Genomic DNA, 19012 nt, shown 5'->3' with positions numbered 1-19012 from the left:
AAAAAAAAAAAGGTTGGGAACCACTAATATCTCAAATCTATCTCACTTATAAAGCGGAAAGTATAATATGCGGGATGATACTGGAGCATACTGACAGTGCAGCTCTTTGCCTTCCGGGTATGAGCTGCGTCAGTAAGGCCGTACTTATAGTGTTGGCGACGACGACGCGACCAATTACGTCGCCACCCGCGATAGTTGCAATTAGGTTTTTAGCGACTGTCGCCAGCGACGTCACTAAAGGGGGTGGGCCGCACAATTTGATTGGTTTAGAGATAGTCACATGTGACGACCGGCTACCAATTTTCCAATTTTTACTATAAGCGCTGCCGACGGAGTCAATTGTTTTTTGTTTTCGAGCGCCGTCGCAGGCACTATAAGCGCAGCCTAAAATGCAATACACACCATGCAGAACCTGCACAGTCAAGAGCATTGTAAGCAAGTTTCTGATATTGTGGGGTATCCGGCACACAAGGATTTAGAGTAACAGACACGTGTTCACTGTTGTGCAGAAATGTGGTTTGTGGTGATATATGAAATAAGTAATCATCACTTCATTTCTTCTTTAAAAAAAACAACCCGGATGGGACAAACAGATATGGGCTGGTATTTACCAAGCTGTCTACCGTGCTGTGAGATAGATAGGTTACACCTCATGGACTCAAAGATGGCCGGTAGGGGGGTCTTATGACAGAAGACCGCTAATTAAATGTAACTTGTCCGTAACCAGCTCCTGAGCTACACATTTGTAACTGAAGTATCGACATATAGTTACTTATATTGTTGGTCTGCGTGTTGTAACTTTAAATCCAACGGTGGCACTCTTCGATTTTAACCTACAGCATTCCCAGATAAACAGGATGAAAAGGACAGGGTGACAAACTGCAGAACACGTAGAAATTAAATGTAGCAATGACTTGGAGGTACATCTGACCGCAAAGATGACACCCACATTAACCTCCTCACTGCCAGGAGGACAATTGTTAGTTTTATTAAAAAAAAAAAAGTACAAGCCTTACCACAGCAATACTATTTTCCCTACATAGAAGAGTTGGGACATGTTTACGTGGCTTCCACTAACGCAAAAATTAAAAAGTGACAGTGACGCTCCTGGCAGATTCAATCTCAGGCTCACTTGCCCACATTAAAAATGGCCGGTGTTCTTCAGGCTAACCTCAGGACGGCAGTGTTCTGTGACAACTCTATAGTTCTGATTCACTCAAGGTCTTTGTGCTCAAATCAAGAATGGCTGACGCCGCTAGGTGGTTAGATCTAACCTCAGGACGGCAGTGTTCTGTGACAACTCTATAGTTCTGATTCACTCAAGGTCTTTGTGCTCAAATCAAGAATGGCTGACGCCGCTAGGTGGTTAGATCCTTTTGCCCAAATCCAAGATGGCCGACCTCGGCGTCAGTGTTTTGGCGACGGTGTTTTCATTCCCGGTTTGTCCTCTATGGTTGTTAATTCCATACGGCTCCTCCCCTTCCTGACTATCAGGTTGATTGTCTGCATCATGGCGTCCTCTCTCAGCGGGATGTTCCCCTCGCAGCCGCCGGTTCCCCCTCCCATCCCGCCAGGGAGTGCGACCGGACTCATGGCGACTCCCCCCGGGCCAAAGAACCCCAATGTCACCTTGGTGGACGAGCTGGAGTCGTCATTTGAGGTGTGTGTGCGCGCGCGCGCGCGCGATGATGGATCTCCTGCGGTGGGGAGAGCCCCCGTGGTAACCCCGAGTCTGACAGTGGATGGCGAGCTTTGGATGGGTGGCAAGAAGGGAGGCTTTGTGGAGACAAAGTGGGTAGGTTGTAGGTGATACTAATGGCTACTGGAGGTCGGCAAGAGACCTGTCATGTCTCATTCATCTTGGTGCGCTTCACTTGTTTCTTTTGGGAAAAGACGAAGGAACTTGTGATGCTGGAAAGCTTTTTACACTGCCAACTGCTGGTTTAATAATTGTATTTTTATTCATATAGATCTTAAAATTAAATGAAAACAAATTGTGAACCTAAAGAAAGCTGCGTCTCATTTCAACTCTTCCTATTTCTCCTCACTGCCGACATCCGGATTTGGAGAAAGATACCATGTTTATGATATTGTAGTTCAGCTGTTACCAGCCTCCCATACTTTGCACCAGCACATGAGAGAGGTAAATTTACACAGCCTATATACAAGGCAAGTCGGGTTAATAAGGCACTTATCCAGCCTTATTTAACTGGCAGCTGGATAAATTATGGACTTGAGAAGCTTGGCCCTAATGTGCCAGCCTTAATTTAACATGCCATCATAACCCTTACTCCCTAAATCCTAATCATTGCTGGCCAAGTGAGGAGGTTATACAGCTGTTTTAAATAAACACTATCTATGAAGAATGCAACATCCTGCACTGGTCCACATGTATCACAGCTATGTGTATTCATATACTTAATTATGCTACTCCAGTAGCAAGCAAAGAGAGGAGGTGTAATCACAACTTGCCCAGACGAGTTTACAATCTGTTTTTGGTGCACAAGGAGCTGACACTGGGGATTGAACCAAGGTCCCCCTAAAGCATCTTTGCTTTAAGAGTTATTGTAGCCAGTGCCGCTGGCCCTGGGAGAAGTATAAAGTAGTTTATACGTATGTTTACCCCCGCTTCAGCTTTACTATAGAACAATGAAACTGGTGCTGCAAAGGGCGTATAACTTAATACATAGTGGACAGACAGAGCCCCTGTAGATAGCACTCTGTTTCTGTATGAATTGGTGATTTATTTAAAATAACTTTATTAATTGACAATATCGTTAAAATATTGGGGTTTAAAACAATGATTAAATGATGCCAAGTGTGGCTAACTCTATGGATAGGTGTATCCAGAGGAGTATACAATGGTGTATTAATGCCCAGTGTTAGGGTAATTCACTGGCCCTAGTGTTCCTCATATGGAGAGAATGGGCTAGAGTTCTTGTAATGAAAGTAGCGGCTGTGTGTGGGGGGTCCCTTTTTAAGAAAATACCATGCAATTTGATCAACTAAATTTATATCAATCCATATTCATACTTCACCCACTTTAAGTTGCGTGCTCATTGCCAGCTGTACAGCAGTCTTGAGAAGCAACAAATATTGTGATTGGTTAAATCAGGGGTGGGGAACGTCAGGCCCGAGGGCCGTATAAGGCCCTCGAAATCATTTGGTCTGGCCCTGCTAAAGCAACTGCTATAACCGGGGTCGCGCTAATTTAAAAAAAAAATGGCCACCGCGCGCCCGATCGGGAGGAGGTGGTGTGAGGCGCCGGCAGCCCTACACGATCCCCAGCAGCCACTGTACTAGCCCCAGCAGCCACCATACTTCCTCTGCAGCATTCCCCGCTCTTCCCCCATGCTTCTCCAGCAGTTCCCCCCGCACTTACCCCAGCATCCGCCCTACACGATCCCCCCAGCAGCAGCAGAGGTAGGGGGGCGGGGTTCTGTGTGCCTACATGACTGCCTGTCTGTGTCTGTATGGCCCGCGAACGATGTTATAAATATCCAAATAGCCCTTGGCAGAAAAAGGTTCCCCGCCCCTGGGTTAAACGGGTGTTAATTCCAATATTCAGTCGTTACTTTAGGCTGCGTCCCCGCTAGCGCTGAGTGGGCGGCGCTTAGCAACGTGACTTGCATATATATATATATATATATGTCCCCGCTCACGCGATGTGCGCGCGTATGCGCGTGCACACACGCTCAGCGCTTAGATAAATAACATTTTTATACTTTCCCGCTCGCTCAATATTCGGCGAATAAATGGATGAAAAAATCGTTTTTTGAAGCTGCAGCAGCGTCATAGGGACCTAGGCAGCCAATGAAATCATTCTTGAAAATGATTTCATGACTGCAGCTTGGATCCCTAAGCTGCCGTCTGTAGCCCCGCCCCCTCCTGAACTCCTGAAAACGACTGCTGGGGATGAACACACATCGCCCAGCAGACTCCCGCCCTCCCTCCAACTCCTGTCTCTGGCACCCTCAACGAGGCCTTAGCCAGGCAACGGCTGCGTCACATGAACGGTTCAGCCAATGAGGGTGAACTGCTCATGGCCACGCCTCCCTGTCTCCTCCGGCTGCCTGCAGTTCAACTTGCCGGATCGCAGCAGTGACGTCACCGGATAGCGCTGCTGCCCTGCAGTTTAGGTATAATTAGGATAGCCTAAGACTTCTACCTCATGGAAAACAGCAAAACGTGTTGCTTTTATTTCTGGTGTATTATAGCAGCAAATAACTCCACTCTCTTTAGTGCCCATTGGCTGAAATGCAGAACCCACTGCGGCTGAGGCAGCTGGGGGACTGATTGCATACTTATTTTTACTTATTTTACGAATGTAGACCTGATTGTGTAAGTAAATTAAAATAATTACCAAAATATCCAAATGTTATGTTTGAAACATTTTCTTTGCATACATCCAGAATCCACCGTTTGGCAAGCTCGCCCGTTGCATAGTAATGTGAAACTGTATCATTTCTATGGGGTACTGCCATTAGAACTGTAAGACGTGGCATCACTGGGTGAAGTTTACAAACGGGACATTCTGAATTTGTTTTAGAAACTGTAATCTCATCCTCCTCCCTTAGGGTGATGTCCCAGTGTGTTCTGATGCACGCGCGCCCGCCGGGGAGGGGGCATGGTGGTGGGTTTGCAGGGGCGTTGCCATGACCTCACGTGGCTGGTTAGCCCTCATTGGCTGAACCGCTGGTGGGGGCGTAGCCACGCCTCCGTCGCAAACTCTGAGTTTAAATTCCCCTGCCTGACTGAAAACCTGTCGCGCACCGCTGGGGAAAGGTGCGTGACAAGGTAGGAACTGGGACCGGCCTGACTGTGGGGGGCGGAGCTTGAACACACGCCTCGAGAAGGGACTGGGTCCGCCCCCGTAGGCTTTGCTTATAGTGACGGAGACGCTGACATCACGCTACAGTCGCTGGGAAAATCAAATTGAAGTGACTTCCAGCGATCGCGACCAATCCGTTGCTCCATCGCGCTGTTGCGTCGCTCCAACTATAAGCGCACGCGACGGCTTCAATACATTTGTTTTGAAGCGACGTCGCTGTTGTTAGCACTATAAGCGCAGCCTAAGGTTAAGCTCCCCACCTTGTCACAGGTGATCCCTCTCATGGGACAGAACAGCAAGTTCTTTTCCCCTAAATATGAAAGACAGAAAAAAGTACAGCTGGAGAAACGAGGCTAAAAAGTGTTCCTAACCTTTAGGGTTTGCCTTGTCCAGGTGCCAGGCTAATCGTGACCAAAATGGTTAACTAAAGACCTGCCCTATTTTGAATTAATACATACGAAGGGGTTAAATGCCGTATATTTGGGGCTTTATACTGCATGATGTGTTCAGTGAACAGAAAGGGTTAATTATTTTTAGGGATTCCGTTTTGTAAAATTGATATCTAATTTTTCCAGTGTTTTCATTTCATTAAAAATAAAAAAAAATCACTCTTGGAGATTAAATGACTCCCTACTGAACCATCCTGAGATAGAGAGAGATCAGAAACTCACTTAAGGACTACTTTTTCTTTAACTCAGGATCAGTCTTGTCCCCAGCGATCCTATGGGAAGCCCATAAGGCAGCAATCAGAGGTAAATTTATCTCTATTGCGTCCCATAGGAAAAAAGTTAAACAGAAACTGATCACGGAACTCACCGATAACATTCTAAAGCTAGAACAAGCCCATAAAGCTAACCCCTTGAAAAAAATCTATAAAACCCTAATTACAGCCAGGCAAAAACTCAAACAAGTCCAACTAGAAGATGTGGAAAAAGCCCTTAAATGGACTAATCAACATTACTATGACACGGGCAACAAGGCCGACAGGCTGCTGGCCAGCAGACTAAGAGACATCCAAAAGAGATCTCAAATAACGACGATTAAGAATAGGTCTGGTGAGATACAATATAGTGACAATAAGATAGCAGCGGAGTTTACTAAATACTATACAGAACTTTATAACTTAAGATCTAAAAATGGTCGACCCGAACCAAAAGCATCCGAAGCAATAAAAAAATACTTTGACAAATGTCAACTCCCTACCTTAACAGAGGAGGAAAATGAGGTCCTCAACGCTGAGATCACAAAAGAAGAATTGGAGGAGGCAGTGAAAGCTCTGAAAATCTCCAAATCACCTGGCCCTGATGGCTTCACCAATGTCTACTACAAGAGATACTTGCCCATACTATCCACGCATCTATTAAAAATGTTCAACCATTTTTTGGAGGGAAATTCGATCCCCACCTCCATGTCTCTCGGCAACCTAGCCATCATTCATAAGGAGGGCAGAGACCCGATGCAATGTGGCAGTTATCGTCCAATCTCCCTTCTCAACAATGACCTCAAACTATATAGCAAAATCCTGGCTAATAGATTAAACCCTATGTTACAGAGGCTGATAAATATAGACCAAGTTGGATTTGTGGCGGGTCGGCAAGCCTCAGATAACACACGTAAGATAATTAATATTATTGAGCGCGTCCACCTCACAGGAACCAAAGCAATACTACTTAGTTTGGACGCAGAGAAGGCGTTCGATAGAATCGATTGGCTATTCCTAGACCATACTATGTGTAAATTCGGTTTCAAAGACGCATACTTAGAAGGGGTCCGCAGACTCTACCAAGACCCATCAGCAATGGTAAAATTACCAGGGGGCAGTATCCAGAGCTTTAATATTAAAAATGGCACGAGACAGGGATGCCCCTTGTCCCCTCTCCTCTTTACACTAACTATAGAACCCATGGCGGCCACAATTCGAAATAATGTAGATATCCAAGGATTAGAAATTGGACATACGCAATACAAAATATCCCTGTTTGCAGATGATATAATACTAACACTTTCAAAACCCCAAATTTCCCTCCCAAACCTACAAAAAGAGCTTTTAGACTTCGGAAACATATCAGGATATAAAATAAATAATGATAAATCCGAAGCACTAAATCTAAACCTGCCAGAGCCAGAGGTGAAGCTCCTAAAGCTAAACTTTAACTATCCATGGAGCTCCTCCTATATCAAATACTTGGGAGTAAAGATATCGGGGAGCTACCAATCCTTATACCATCATAATTATCCAGCCCTTTTTCGGAAAATCAAATTAGATCTAGACAAATGGGGAGCGTACCAAATATCATGGATCGGGAGAATGATCTCGGTGAAAATGAATATACTCCCCAGATTACTATACTACTTTCAGACACTCCCGATCCGCATCCCTGGCTCAGAATTGAAGAACATCCAAAAACAAATTTTCCATTTTATCTGGCAGGGGAAAAAACCCAGAATCGCAAGGGCAGTTCTACTTGCTTCAAGGGGGAGAGGAGGCCTGGGAGTTCCAGATATTGTAAGATACTATCAAGCCGCCCAGCTGCAACAGGTAGTAGTATGGAACGCGGAACCAGGCCAATATTGCTGGCTGGACATAGAAATGCAATAGAAAGTTATCCAAAGATAGCAGCGGAGCACAGCTGAAGGACGGGATCAACACCAGCAATGAAAGGGTTAAAATTCTTCTTTATTGTAACATGGTGCAGTGGGGGAGACAGCAACAACTCTAACGCGTTTCAGGCTATGCAGCCCTTTTTCAAAGAGTGAAATCGCGTCTCCACTACTCGCAGTTTTGAAGGGGAAACCCCGCCCACTTTTCCCAGAGATGCCGTGCGGTTTTCGCGCGAATGCTATTAGCTCTCTGGTTGGTCAGAATAGACCTCCAACTGGGAGCTGGATCGGAGAGGCGTCTCTGGTAGCTGCAGATACCAGCTAGCCTTCTGTTTGGTCAGAGTTAGTCTCCAATCAGATTACTGATTTAGAGACGCATCTTTGGTGGTCAGGGTTACCCGTTCAGCCGCGGGAGTGGGGGAAATAACAAAGGGTAAAACATACAATTGTGAATGACAACACAAATATAAAAACAAAAATCAATGACAACGCAATCAATTTCCTCATATGGATAGATTCAGGATATGGAATAGCCTAAGGTATATTATTGGTATACAGTGTATGGTTATATCAGAAGTATATAATTCCTTCTAGCCCTTAATTTATTTATAATCAATATACAGGGCAAAGAATTGTTCATGGAGATATTTAGTGATGAACAGTATGTTCCTATTTTTGTTCAGAACAATAAATGCCGAATCCATAGAGAATGAGTACACAAATGCAAAGAGAAGGCGACAGAAGAAGATGGGAGAATAAGTAAAAGAATGAGCCGGGAGGAGGGGAATAAGGGGGTTAGGGGGAAAGGTGGTGGGGGGGGGGAAGGGGGGGGGGAAAGGTGGTGGGGGGGGGGGGGAAGGGGGGAGGGGAAAGGTGGGGGGGGGGGGGGAAGGGGGGGGGAAAGGTGGTGGGGGGGAAAGGTGGTGGGGGGGGGGGGGGAAAGGTGGTGGGGGGGGGGGGGGGAAGGTGGGGGGGGGGGGGAAAGGTGGTGGGGGGGGGGGAAAGGTGGTGGGGGGGGGGGGGGGGGGAAAGGTGGTGGGGGGGGGGGGAAGGGGGGGGGGGAAAGGTGGTGGTGGGGGGGGGGAAGGGGGGGGGGAAAGGTGGTGGTGGGGGGGGGGAAAGGTGGTGGTGGGGGGGGGGAAGGGGGGGGGGAAAGGTGGGGGGGGGAAAGGTGGTGGGGGGGGGGGCTGGAAAACAAGTGAAAAAAGGAGAATAAAGATATACTGTGGATAAAGAAAAAGAAGAAGAAAAACAAGTCATTATAATAAATCATAGACATGGAACATAAATAAATCAAGTAAGAAAATGTTTTAATTCCCAGTCCTGGTTCATGCCCCTGGGTGCCATTGTCCCAAGGGCATAAATCCAGAACATCTCTCTACGATTAAGCAGAGCTTCTCGATTGCCTCCCCTGACATGACTCTGAATGTGTTCAAGAGCACTATATGTGAAAGATCTTAATGTTCCCAGAGGGCAGTGATTAAAGTGGCGTGCGACCGGGTATCTGTCATCACGTTTCTTGATGCTCCTGATATGTTCATTAATGCGGACTTTTAGCGGTCTTATTGTGCGGCCTACATAATTACTCCCACAGGGACAGTTAAGTAGATATATCACAAAGTTGCTGTTACATGTAAGAAATTTCTCAATGCGATAAACCTGATTAGTATATATGTTCTTAATAGATTTAAGTTCCTTGGCATATCTACATGTGTTACAGTTCCCACACCTAAAGAATCCCTTTGGTGTTGTGGGGGTGGGTTTCTTAGTAGAGCAGAACAGACTAGGTGATAAATGATTCCCAATGGTCTTGGCCTTTTTAAAGACTATTTTGGGGTTAGATGTAACTAAACTCTCTAGATCTCTATCCAATTTAAGGATAGACCAATGTTTTTGTAAGATGCACCTAATCTGTTCTGCCTGCTTAGAGTAGGTGGTTATGAAGAGTGGTACCTGAGGGGTTGTATCTCTCTTAATTTTAATTTCTCCTCTTTTCTTTCTAGTATTTTTGCTGTTTCTGTTTAGGAGCTCTGCTCTATCCATTTTGAGTGCGTTCTCAAACGCAACCTCTAGGTTCTTCTCTCCATAACCCCGACTCAGAAATCTTTGTCTGAGTTCCTCAGCCTGAAGGAGGAAGGATTGTTCCGTAGAGCAAATCCTCCTTAGTCTGAGAAACTGTCCCTTTGGAATACCCCGAATTAGGGATCTGGGGTGAGCACTGTTGGACCTGAGCAGCGAGTTTCTTGAGTTCGTTTTTCTAAATACATTTGTTTGTATACTCAGATCTATGTCTATGTATAGGTGTAAATCAAGATAGTCGATCTTAGTTTCATGATAGTTATGAGAAAATTTCAAATTATAAGTATTTGCTTCCAGATATTCAAAAAAGGAGTGTAGAGTGTCAATATCACCGTTCCAAATTAATATCAAATCATCTATAAATCTACGGTAAAACATAATGTTGTGCCTGAAAGGATTCTTATCACCAAAAATGTGAGTGTTCTCCCAAAAACCCATGAATAAGTTCGCATATGAAGGTGCAAATGATGTGCCCATTGCTGTGCCTTGTGACTGTAAATAATATTGTTTGTCAAACATAAAATAATTATGTTGTAACAAAAACATAAGTGCATCTAGTAAAAAAGTGCTCTGTGCTAGGTTAAGGTTAGAGTGATTCAGAAAGTGACTTATAGCTTTAGTGCCCAAGGTGTGTTCAATTATTGTGTACAGTGAGGTCACATCCAATGTGACCCATATGAAAGTATTAGACCATTTTATGTTTTGAATATCTAGAAGCAAATCTGAAGAATCCCTTAAATAAGAAGGGAGTTCTTTTACAAAAGTCTGCAAAAAATAATCAACGTACCTAGATAGACCATCCCCCAAAGATCCAATACTAGAGATAATAGGTCTGCCAGGAGGGCTAACCAAAGATTTATGGATCTTTGGGAGATGGTGAAAAATAGGCACGTTGGGAAAAGGGTTATACAAATAAGCGACTTCTTGTTTTGTGAGAACACCCAACACGCTGCCCAGGTCCAACAGGTCACGAATTTCCACCAGAAAGGCTTGTGTGGGATCTTTATCCAATTTGCAATATGATTTCACATCACTAAGCTGTCTAAGGGCTTCTAAATGATAAGCCTCTGAGTGCATCACAACCACTGCACCCCCTTTATCCGCACTTTTTATAACTATATTTGATCTTTTTTTGAGTGTGGAGAGATGTAGATGTTCCTCTTTTGTCATGTTATTAAAGGGGGGTGTGGTAAATGAGTAACCCTTGGCCATAAGTTGTAGGTCCTTCTCAACCAGTTTCTCAAATGTCTCTAAATGAGGGCCTTTTGTAAAGTTCGGGCAGAAGATTGACTTATTTCTAAAGGAAGTGTGCTTAGCTCCCGTGAGGAATGCCAGTTGTTCCTCCTTATCTATACAGTCTGCAATTTCTTCTTCACCTATAAGATCAGTGAGGTCTTGTATCGCGCCAAACTCTTTGAAAGATAGTCTTTCCCCCCGTGTGTCATCGATCACATGGTGGGGATCAATGTCCCCAGCATCTGATGGAGGAGACATGGGGATCTGAACATCCTTAGAAAAAAAGAATTTTTTCAAGGAAAGTTTTCTAATAAATCTCTGGAGATCTATAATAGTATTAAACAGATCAAAGTCATTCATAATGGCAAAATTGAGGCCCTTGTTCAGGATCGCCAGTTCTTCATCCGGGATCGGAATGCCTGAAATATTCAAAACATTGTTAGTATTTATTATGGATCGATCTTTCGTTTCTTTAATGCCACGTCTTTTTGGCGAGCGCCTAGTCCTTTTGTATAGTTTTTTGAGGACTTATTACTTCGTAGTTCATAGGAAGTAGACGCTTCTCCTCTTTGACTTGATTCATAATCCGTGCTGTCCCGGCCTCTGTCCGTGTCCTCGTCAGTTGAGAATGACACTATTTGTTGACGGGTCTCTACGTCCGAGATGTCAGAGACACTGGATGTTTCAGATGATTTCTTAAGGATAGATCTCTTTGGTGTTGATTTCTTTGGATGTTCCTTTTGTGATTTAGGATTTCTATATGTAGAGTTTTGGCGAGTAGGTGTCCTAGGTGGTGGTACTCTTTGCCACATGTACACCTGGTTCCGTTCGTAATCGACTCTATCTCGGTCGAACTTTTCTTGTTTTTTGACCATAATCTTTTTTTCAGCCTTTTCTATGTTGTTAGACAACCTTTTATCCATGGTCTCAAAGTCTTTCATTTCCTTGAATTGATTGAGTTTCTGCTGTATATTTTTAATATCTTTCTTCACATTAATTCGTTCTTGTACCTTTGTCTTTATTATTAGGTCCATCAATTTAAGAGAACATTCATTGAGAATACTCGTCCACTCCAATTCGAAATCTTTGGAGGGGAAGCCAAAGGAGGGCGCTTTCTTAACGCGAAGTCCCCTTGGTATTCGTTTGGTAATGAGATAATTGTCAAGCGTGGTGATGTCCCACCACAACCGAATATTGGTGAGAAGGATCCTTTCCAGTTTATTAAAATAGAACCCAAGATCAGCCGTATCTTCACAAACATCATGTACAGTATTGTCAAATAAATACGCTGCTCTGCGTTTTCTAGTGGTATTGTCTGCACATTTCTGAACATATGTACTGTTCATCATATCCACTGTGTCTGAGTCCTGTGCATCCTCATCCATTTTGTGGAAATAGAGTGCCTCCCCCCTGGCAACCAATATTAAAAAATAGGTTGAAACCGTGATTTAGTGATCACAATGTGTGTGGGAACTGTAACACATGTAGATATGCCAAGGAACTTAAATCTATTAAGAACATATATACTAATCAGGTTTATCGCATTGAGAAATTTCTTACATGTAACAGCAACTTTGTGATATATCTACTTAACTGTCCCTGTGGGAGTAATTATGTAGGCCGCACAATAAGACCGCTAAAAGTCCGCATTAATGAACATATCAGGAGCATCAAGAAACGTGATGACAGATACCCGGTCGCACGCCACTTTAATCACTGCCCTCTGGGAACATTAAGATCTTTCACATATAGTGCTCTTGAACACATTCAGAGTCATGTCAGGGGAGGCAATCGAGAAGCTCTGCTTAATCGTAGAGAGATGTTCTGGATTTATGCCCTTGGGACAATGGCACCCAGGGGCATGAACCAGGACTGGGAATTAAAACATTTTCTTACTTGATTTATTTATGTTCCATGTCTATGATTTATTATAATGACTTGTTTTTCTTCTTCTTTTTCTTTATCCACAGTATATCTTTATTCTCCTTTTTTCACTTGTTTTCCAGCCCCCCCCCCCCTCCCAACCCCCCCCCCCCCCTCCCCTCCCCTTGTATTTCCCCCCCCCCTTCCCCCCCCCCCCCCACCTTTCCCCCAAACCCCCTTATTCCCCTCCTCCCGGCTCATTCTTTTACTTATTCTCCCATCTTCTTCTGTCGCCTTCTCTTTGCATTTGTGTACTCATTCTCTATGGATTCGGCATTTATTGTTCTGCACAAAAATAGGAACATACTGTTCATCACTAAATATCTCCATGAACAATTCTTTGCCCTGTATATTGATTATAAATAAATTAAGGGCTAGAAGGAATTATATACTTCTGATATAACCATACACTGTATACCAATAATATACCTTAGGCTATTCCATATCCTGAATCTATCCATATGAGGAAATTGATTGCGTTGTCATTGATTTTTGTTTTTATATTTGTGTTGTCATTCACAATTGTATGTTTTACCCTTTGTTATTTCCCCCACTCCCGCGGCTGAACGGGTAACCCTGACCACCAAAGATGCGTCTCTAAATCAGTAATCTGATTGGAGACTAACTCTGACCAAACAGAAGGCTAGCTGGTATCTGCAGCTACCAGAGACGCCTCTCCGATCCAGCTCCCAGTTGGAGGTCTATTCTGACCAACCAGAGAGCTAATAGCATTCGCGCGAAAACCGCACGGCATCTCTGGGAAAAGTGGGCGGGGTTTCCCCTTCAAAACTGCGAGTAGTGGAGACGCGATTTCACTCTTTGAAAAAGGGCTGCATAGCCTGAAACGCGTTAGAGTTGTTGCTGTCTCCCCCACTGCACCATGTTACAATAAAGAAGAATTTTAACCCTTTCATTGCTGGTGTTGATCCCGTCCTTCAGCTGTGCTCCGCTGCTATCTTTGGATAACTTTCTATATACTTACCTACTCAGCGTGATGCACGCACAAGATGGATCAAGGTTTCCAAAAGAGTTTGATTCTCCCCACTCATGGATTCAGGGGAGTTGCTGACCAGTAACAGTGCCGCAGGTAAGAGAGATTTTTTGTCTGGTGAGGTGCTTTTCTAGCATTATAAATGTGTCCTCACCAAAGACAGATTAATCTTTAATATCACTCCCTGCTTTATGATGCACTGGGTCCAATACTCTGTATTACTTAATTAACCTTGTCCTAACCTGTTCATCTACATTTTTGAGCAACCATTGCCATTGCACCCCATTTTGCTGAAGCACTGTTTTTAAGGAACCTTTCCTTTACCTTTTATAGAAATGCAATACGCTGGCACGCCTTCTCTGCCAACATGCCTTTGGTCCCTGAGCAGGGAGGACTTGCAGAACAGTAAATTTAAACTAGGACCAATGAGGCACACATGGGAGACTTGGACGACATGCAAACTTAAATTCAAGCTCACAACAACCAAAGCTCAACTAACACCAATTATCCAAAATCCCAAATTCCCACCTGGCTGTGAGCCCAGACAATTTGAGCAGTTCACGACTAAAAAAATAAGGGCGATTGCCGACTTCCTGAGCATAGGAGAGTTCCTGAGTTATCAAAGACTACAAAACAAATACGAAATAGCGGGACTGAATGTCTTTAAATATCTCCAAATTCGGCACTTTATTCAAACAATATCACCAACATTGGAATTTCCCCCTCTCACGAGCTTCGAAAGGCTGTGCAAGGAAACGGCACACCAAAAAGGTCTCATAACACAAATATACGCAGAGCTGGAAAGGGCAACAGAAGCCCCAGTTCATGACTACATGCTCCATTGGGCGGCAGAATTGGACATGGTTATAGACCGAGAGGATTGGGAAAGCATTTGGGAATCAGCCTCAGGAACTTCCATATGTACCACAATCAAAGAAAATATATATAAAATACTATTTCGCTGGTATCTTACCCCAGTTAGAATAAATCAAATCTACCCTCTGGCCTCCGACCTATGTTGGAGAGGCTGCGGACAAAAGGGTGACATGGCCCACATATGGTGGTCATGTCCAGAAATTCAGAAATACTGGGAAACCATACAGTCTCTAATTACAGAGGTCACAGACCTCACCATACCCATTGATCCGTTGACCTACTTATTGGCCAGGCCAATTGAGAATATTGACCGTCCAACAAGAAAATTGATCTCCTTCATTCTCACAGCGGCAAGATGTGCGGTGGCGGCCTCGTGGAAAAAGGTGTCTTCCCCCCCCCCCCCTAGGCAAACAGTCAAAAAAAGAATACAGGAAGTTATGTGGATGGAGAAACTCTCGGCCTTTCTAAAGAGGAAGACGGAACCCTTCTATAACACGTGGGAACCATGGCTGACCCGAATGGTAGACTAAAAGACGACCAATCGCGGTAAGCGAAGGTCGGAATATAGAAGGAATCTCCCATGGTGAACTGAGGAGGAAGGGACCTCCCTTCCTCAGACCCTGTGTCTCCTTCCTGTGGACGGGCTGCCACAAGAGGTGGGATTTAATGGGAATGGATGCTTCATATACCGTGTGTTTCGACTTTAACTGAAGGTGCAAGATGATCAGTTGGTGCTGTTTTTTGGGGTGTTTTTCTGTTAAACCGTATTCCCTAATTATATTTGTATTGCAGACTTTTAAGCGGCATTAAATGTAAGAAAGTTGATCATCTAGACCACGGGTGCGCAAACTGGGGGGCGCTGGATTTTCTGGGTGGGGGGGGGATGCTTCAGAGGCCCCCGCGCTCTTCCCCAAAGCATTTAAATTAAATGCCGGGGATCACGTGCAGGGCCTCTAAGTTCCCTTACCTTGTCTCTGGCGATATGGAGTTTCCATGACAAGTTAAGGAGGGAGGAGAGCAGACGGGGGCGCAGGGGAAAATGTTTGTGCACCGCAGAAGATGGAATGTTTGTTGTTTTACTAACATTTTCTTTGCACTCACTAACTTGCACATATTAAAGCAACAATACGGGTTTCACATTTTTATTTTCTATTTATTTTGAATTACAGGATTGAAGTAGGGGGGTTTCGGAGCTGAACTGTGTTAATTTCAGCTCCTGGGACCCCCTGCTTCCAGGGATGGTTACCTTTGTAGGAGTGCCGGTATCGCTCTTCAGCTTAAATGTCCCAGTCACACGGACCAATAGGAAGGTGCACCGGATGATGTCACTGGTTCCAGTTTCCCACATGACTTGGGACATGTGAACACCGCCATTATGTTAGGCACACAGTTTCTCTGATTGCAGAGATACCGGCATGGCTCTCCAGAGATCCCCTGCTCCAATACTGTAATAAAATAAAAACCTTATTGTTGCTTTAAAGCAACAGTCACCCGTTCTGAAAACTTAATATATAAAAAAAAATTGGCATTTTTTTTTTTAACTTATTCAACATACGGTACAGATCGCTCGCACCGTCTTATGCCAGCACACCAATTAATAAAGCAAATGCTGTGACACCTGGCGGTTTCCTTATCTGTGGGTTGCTATAGCCCGCAGAATCATGCCTGCTGAACGGGACAGCGCCAGCGGTACCAAGATGTTCCATTGTTTTTATCCATAAGAGGGATCAGTATGTGTACTAGATTTTTCACGAAGTTCAATTTCTGTGGCTTCTATTTCAGGCTTGTTTTGCTTCACTTGTTAGCCAAGACTATGTCAACGGTACCGATCAAGAGGAAATTAGAACGGGTGAGAATTTAATTTAATAATTTTTTTTATTGGTACAAAAATAAAAAATAAACGAATGTATGAGAAGCAAAGCGGTAGAATAAAAATCCACTAAAATGTCAATGTTTTGCTCTGGGGTCAAGATACTAATTGTATGTAAGTTATAGGCCTCTGTTTGGAGATTGCTGCTTTAACGAACCTGTTCAGTTGTTTAATTTGAACATGTTGCTGCACAAGCTGAACAGTTTACCCTGTTGACGTAGCTGGCATACAGCTGGCCCTTCACTCCTTAAAAGTGGGACCACATTATTTATTGCAGCATCTGAAAATAAAATGGAACGAGAAGCTACAGTACTCTAGTATTTCAGGCTAATGTTAAGCTCTGGAACTTATTAATGGAGCTATTAATATTGTCTAAATTGTTTAATTTTTTTTGCTGTGAAAATGGTATGTTTGAAAACTATTAACTTTCTATGTCACCGCTGCTGGTAACTGATTCTGTTTTTTGTAACTTATTTTTGTTTGAACGGGTGTATCCGACCTGCTGGTAAGGATCTGGTTCAGCAGATGTAAAGCTCCAGAAAGCTTGAGATGTGAGCCATTTTGTATGAAGAGAGCAATGAGATCCAAACATTTCTTTAATAACGTTTTGTATTGTCTCCAGGGGTTGATCAATGCGTTCAGAAGTTTCTGGACGTTGCCAGACAAACAGAATGTTTTTTCCTACAAAAAAGATTACAGCTTTCAGTTCAGAAGCCTGAGCAAGTTATTAAAGAGGTAAATAGCAGCTATTCCTTTTTATTATATAGCACATGGGAGCTGGTTCACTGCAGTGTCTGACTCTGGCATCAGCAGCCCAAAGAAGGAAACAGATTGTAGGGTTCCTCGGTAGGACAGAAACAGAAACGGGTATAGTAGGACTTGCACTCATGATTACATACTGTACACAAGCGCATTCACGTAGGCATAAATTCTCACATGCATAGACCGAGACTATCCCTTTTTTAAGACGAACTCATACACAGATGGTCATGGAAGATTTGTCCTGTTTCCTGAGTCTATTGAAGGTTTTGGGGATATCCCCGTCATTCCAGGATATTTGGCTAACCTAGATCTTAACTTCCCACGTGTGTAAACTAAATTAGTGTTACTTGATGACTGTCAAGCCGAGGACTAATCTTCTTGGACTGGGAATGAGTGATTTAAGGTCTGAATCATTTTGAACAGCTAATTCTAAAGCAACCTTTACACTATACAGTAGGTCATTCTAATTAAGTGGTACCAAGCCATAAAACACCTTACAGCCCAATTCAAATGAATTGGCCTTAAGGTTCTTTATAACTTGACACTGGTTAGCACTACTTTATTTGAATAGACAAACTTAAAGGTTACTGGATTGTGGGGCTGACTTCTGCTCTCCTATTGGTCCCAAATAAACCATGTATTATACCTTTTTTTTGCATCTTTGAACGGGATAGTATTTCTCATCATTTCCTCTCCCAGTAGTGCCCTTTTATCGGCTACATCCTCAAAGCAGCGTTAACTCCGCGCTCATAACGTGAAGGCTAAAACATTAACACTTCTTATTTTTCCTGATGTTAACACATCCACATTGCAAATGATATGCAAAAACAACGGCTGTTGTAGTGTGTCATCAGCATAGGCTTTGTCACATTATTGTAGCACAATGTTGCGTACAACAGTTGTCATTATCAAGCATAAGGTGTAAACCAGGCAGTTGGCTACCACTGGTGTAAACAATATTACTATATGGTTATAATGTTTTTAAGTTCTGGTTTTGTTTTTCCGATATTTTCTTTTACCTTCCCCCATATACCATTTTTCTCCTTGTTGTCCTATTTGCCGATTTGTCATCAAAATAATGAATTGAGTATAATATGTATAAATAAAGCTGCCCGCCAAAGCTTTAACCTTCTAAGAGATCTTTTCGGCAGCTTTCCGATTCTAACCTCGATGCACTGCCCTAATTTGTTCTTTATTTGTGTCAGGATATTTCCGAGCTGAGAAATGAGTTGCAGAGAAAAGAAGTGCTCATTCAGAAGCACCTGACTAAACTGCGGAGCTGGCAACAAGTTTTGGAAGAAATAAACGTTCAGCATAAAAAAACAAGTGAAATGACACAGGGGCCACTTGCTTACCTGGAGCAAGCTTCAGCCAATATCCCTGCTCCCATGAAGCAAACGTGACGTGTCTATATCAGGAGGACTTGTGTACATTTTCATGCACTAGGCATTTTATATGGGAAAAAGTAGCTAAAACATACATTTTAGTCGATCATTAGACTTGAACAGTTGATGATCAAGCAAAATAAAGATTATTTTTGTGACATTTATTTTATATCTACTATTTTATGTTTTTTTAATGTAACAGTTACATTGTAGGAAAGTTTCTATTTCTCCCATTGATATTCATTGTAAAATAATGCTTAAACCTCTGGGGCAGTCATAATTTACATGTAGCGCCAATATACTGTACAAATAAAGTACAGTATTTGGGTGATCTAGTATGGTGTTGATGCTTTCCTTCATTATGGCTTTTGTTTCCTTAACTCTGCAATGAGCCCTGAGAGCTATCAGTTTCCTATAGCCTTTGGGACTAACAGTAGAAATAATGAGGGAGATATATC

At 43.4% G+C, this 19012-nt stretch overlaps 1 protein-coding gene across 1 annotated transcript; it reads left to right on the top strand.

The window, feature by feature from the left end:
• Positions 1 to 1456: 1456 nt before the first annotated feature.
• Positions 1457 to 18718, top strand: MED28 (mediator complex subunit 28). Its single transcript, XM_075568926.1, has 4 exons — positions 1457 to 1660; positions 16320 to 16386; positions 17030 to 17142; positions 18375 to 18718. Exons 1-4 carry the CDS (start codon positions 1511 to 1513, stop codon positions 18570 to 18572), a joined length of 528 nt encoding a protein of 175 aa, XP_075425041.1. The 5' UTR covers positions 1457 to 1510; the 3' UTR covers positions 18573 to 18718.
• Positions 18719 to 19012: the final 294 nt, after the last annotated feature.

Source organism: Ascaphus truei, chromosome 1 (genome assembly GCF_040206685.1).
Source record: "Ascaphus truei isolate aAscTru1 chromosome 1, aAscTru1.hap1, whole genome shotgun sequence".
Lineage (NCBI taxonomy): Eukaryota > Metazoa > Chordata > Amphibia > Anura > Ascaphidae > Ascaphus > Ascaphus truei.
This window is presented reverse-complemented; position numbering and strand designations above follow the sequence as displayed.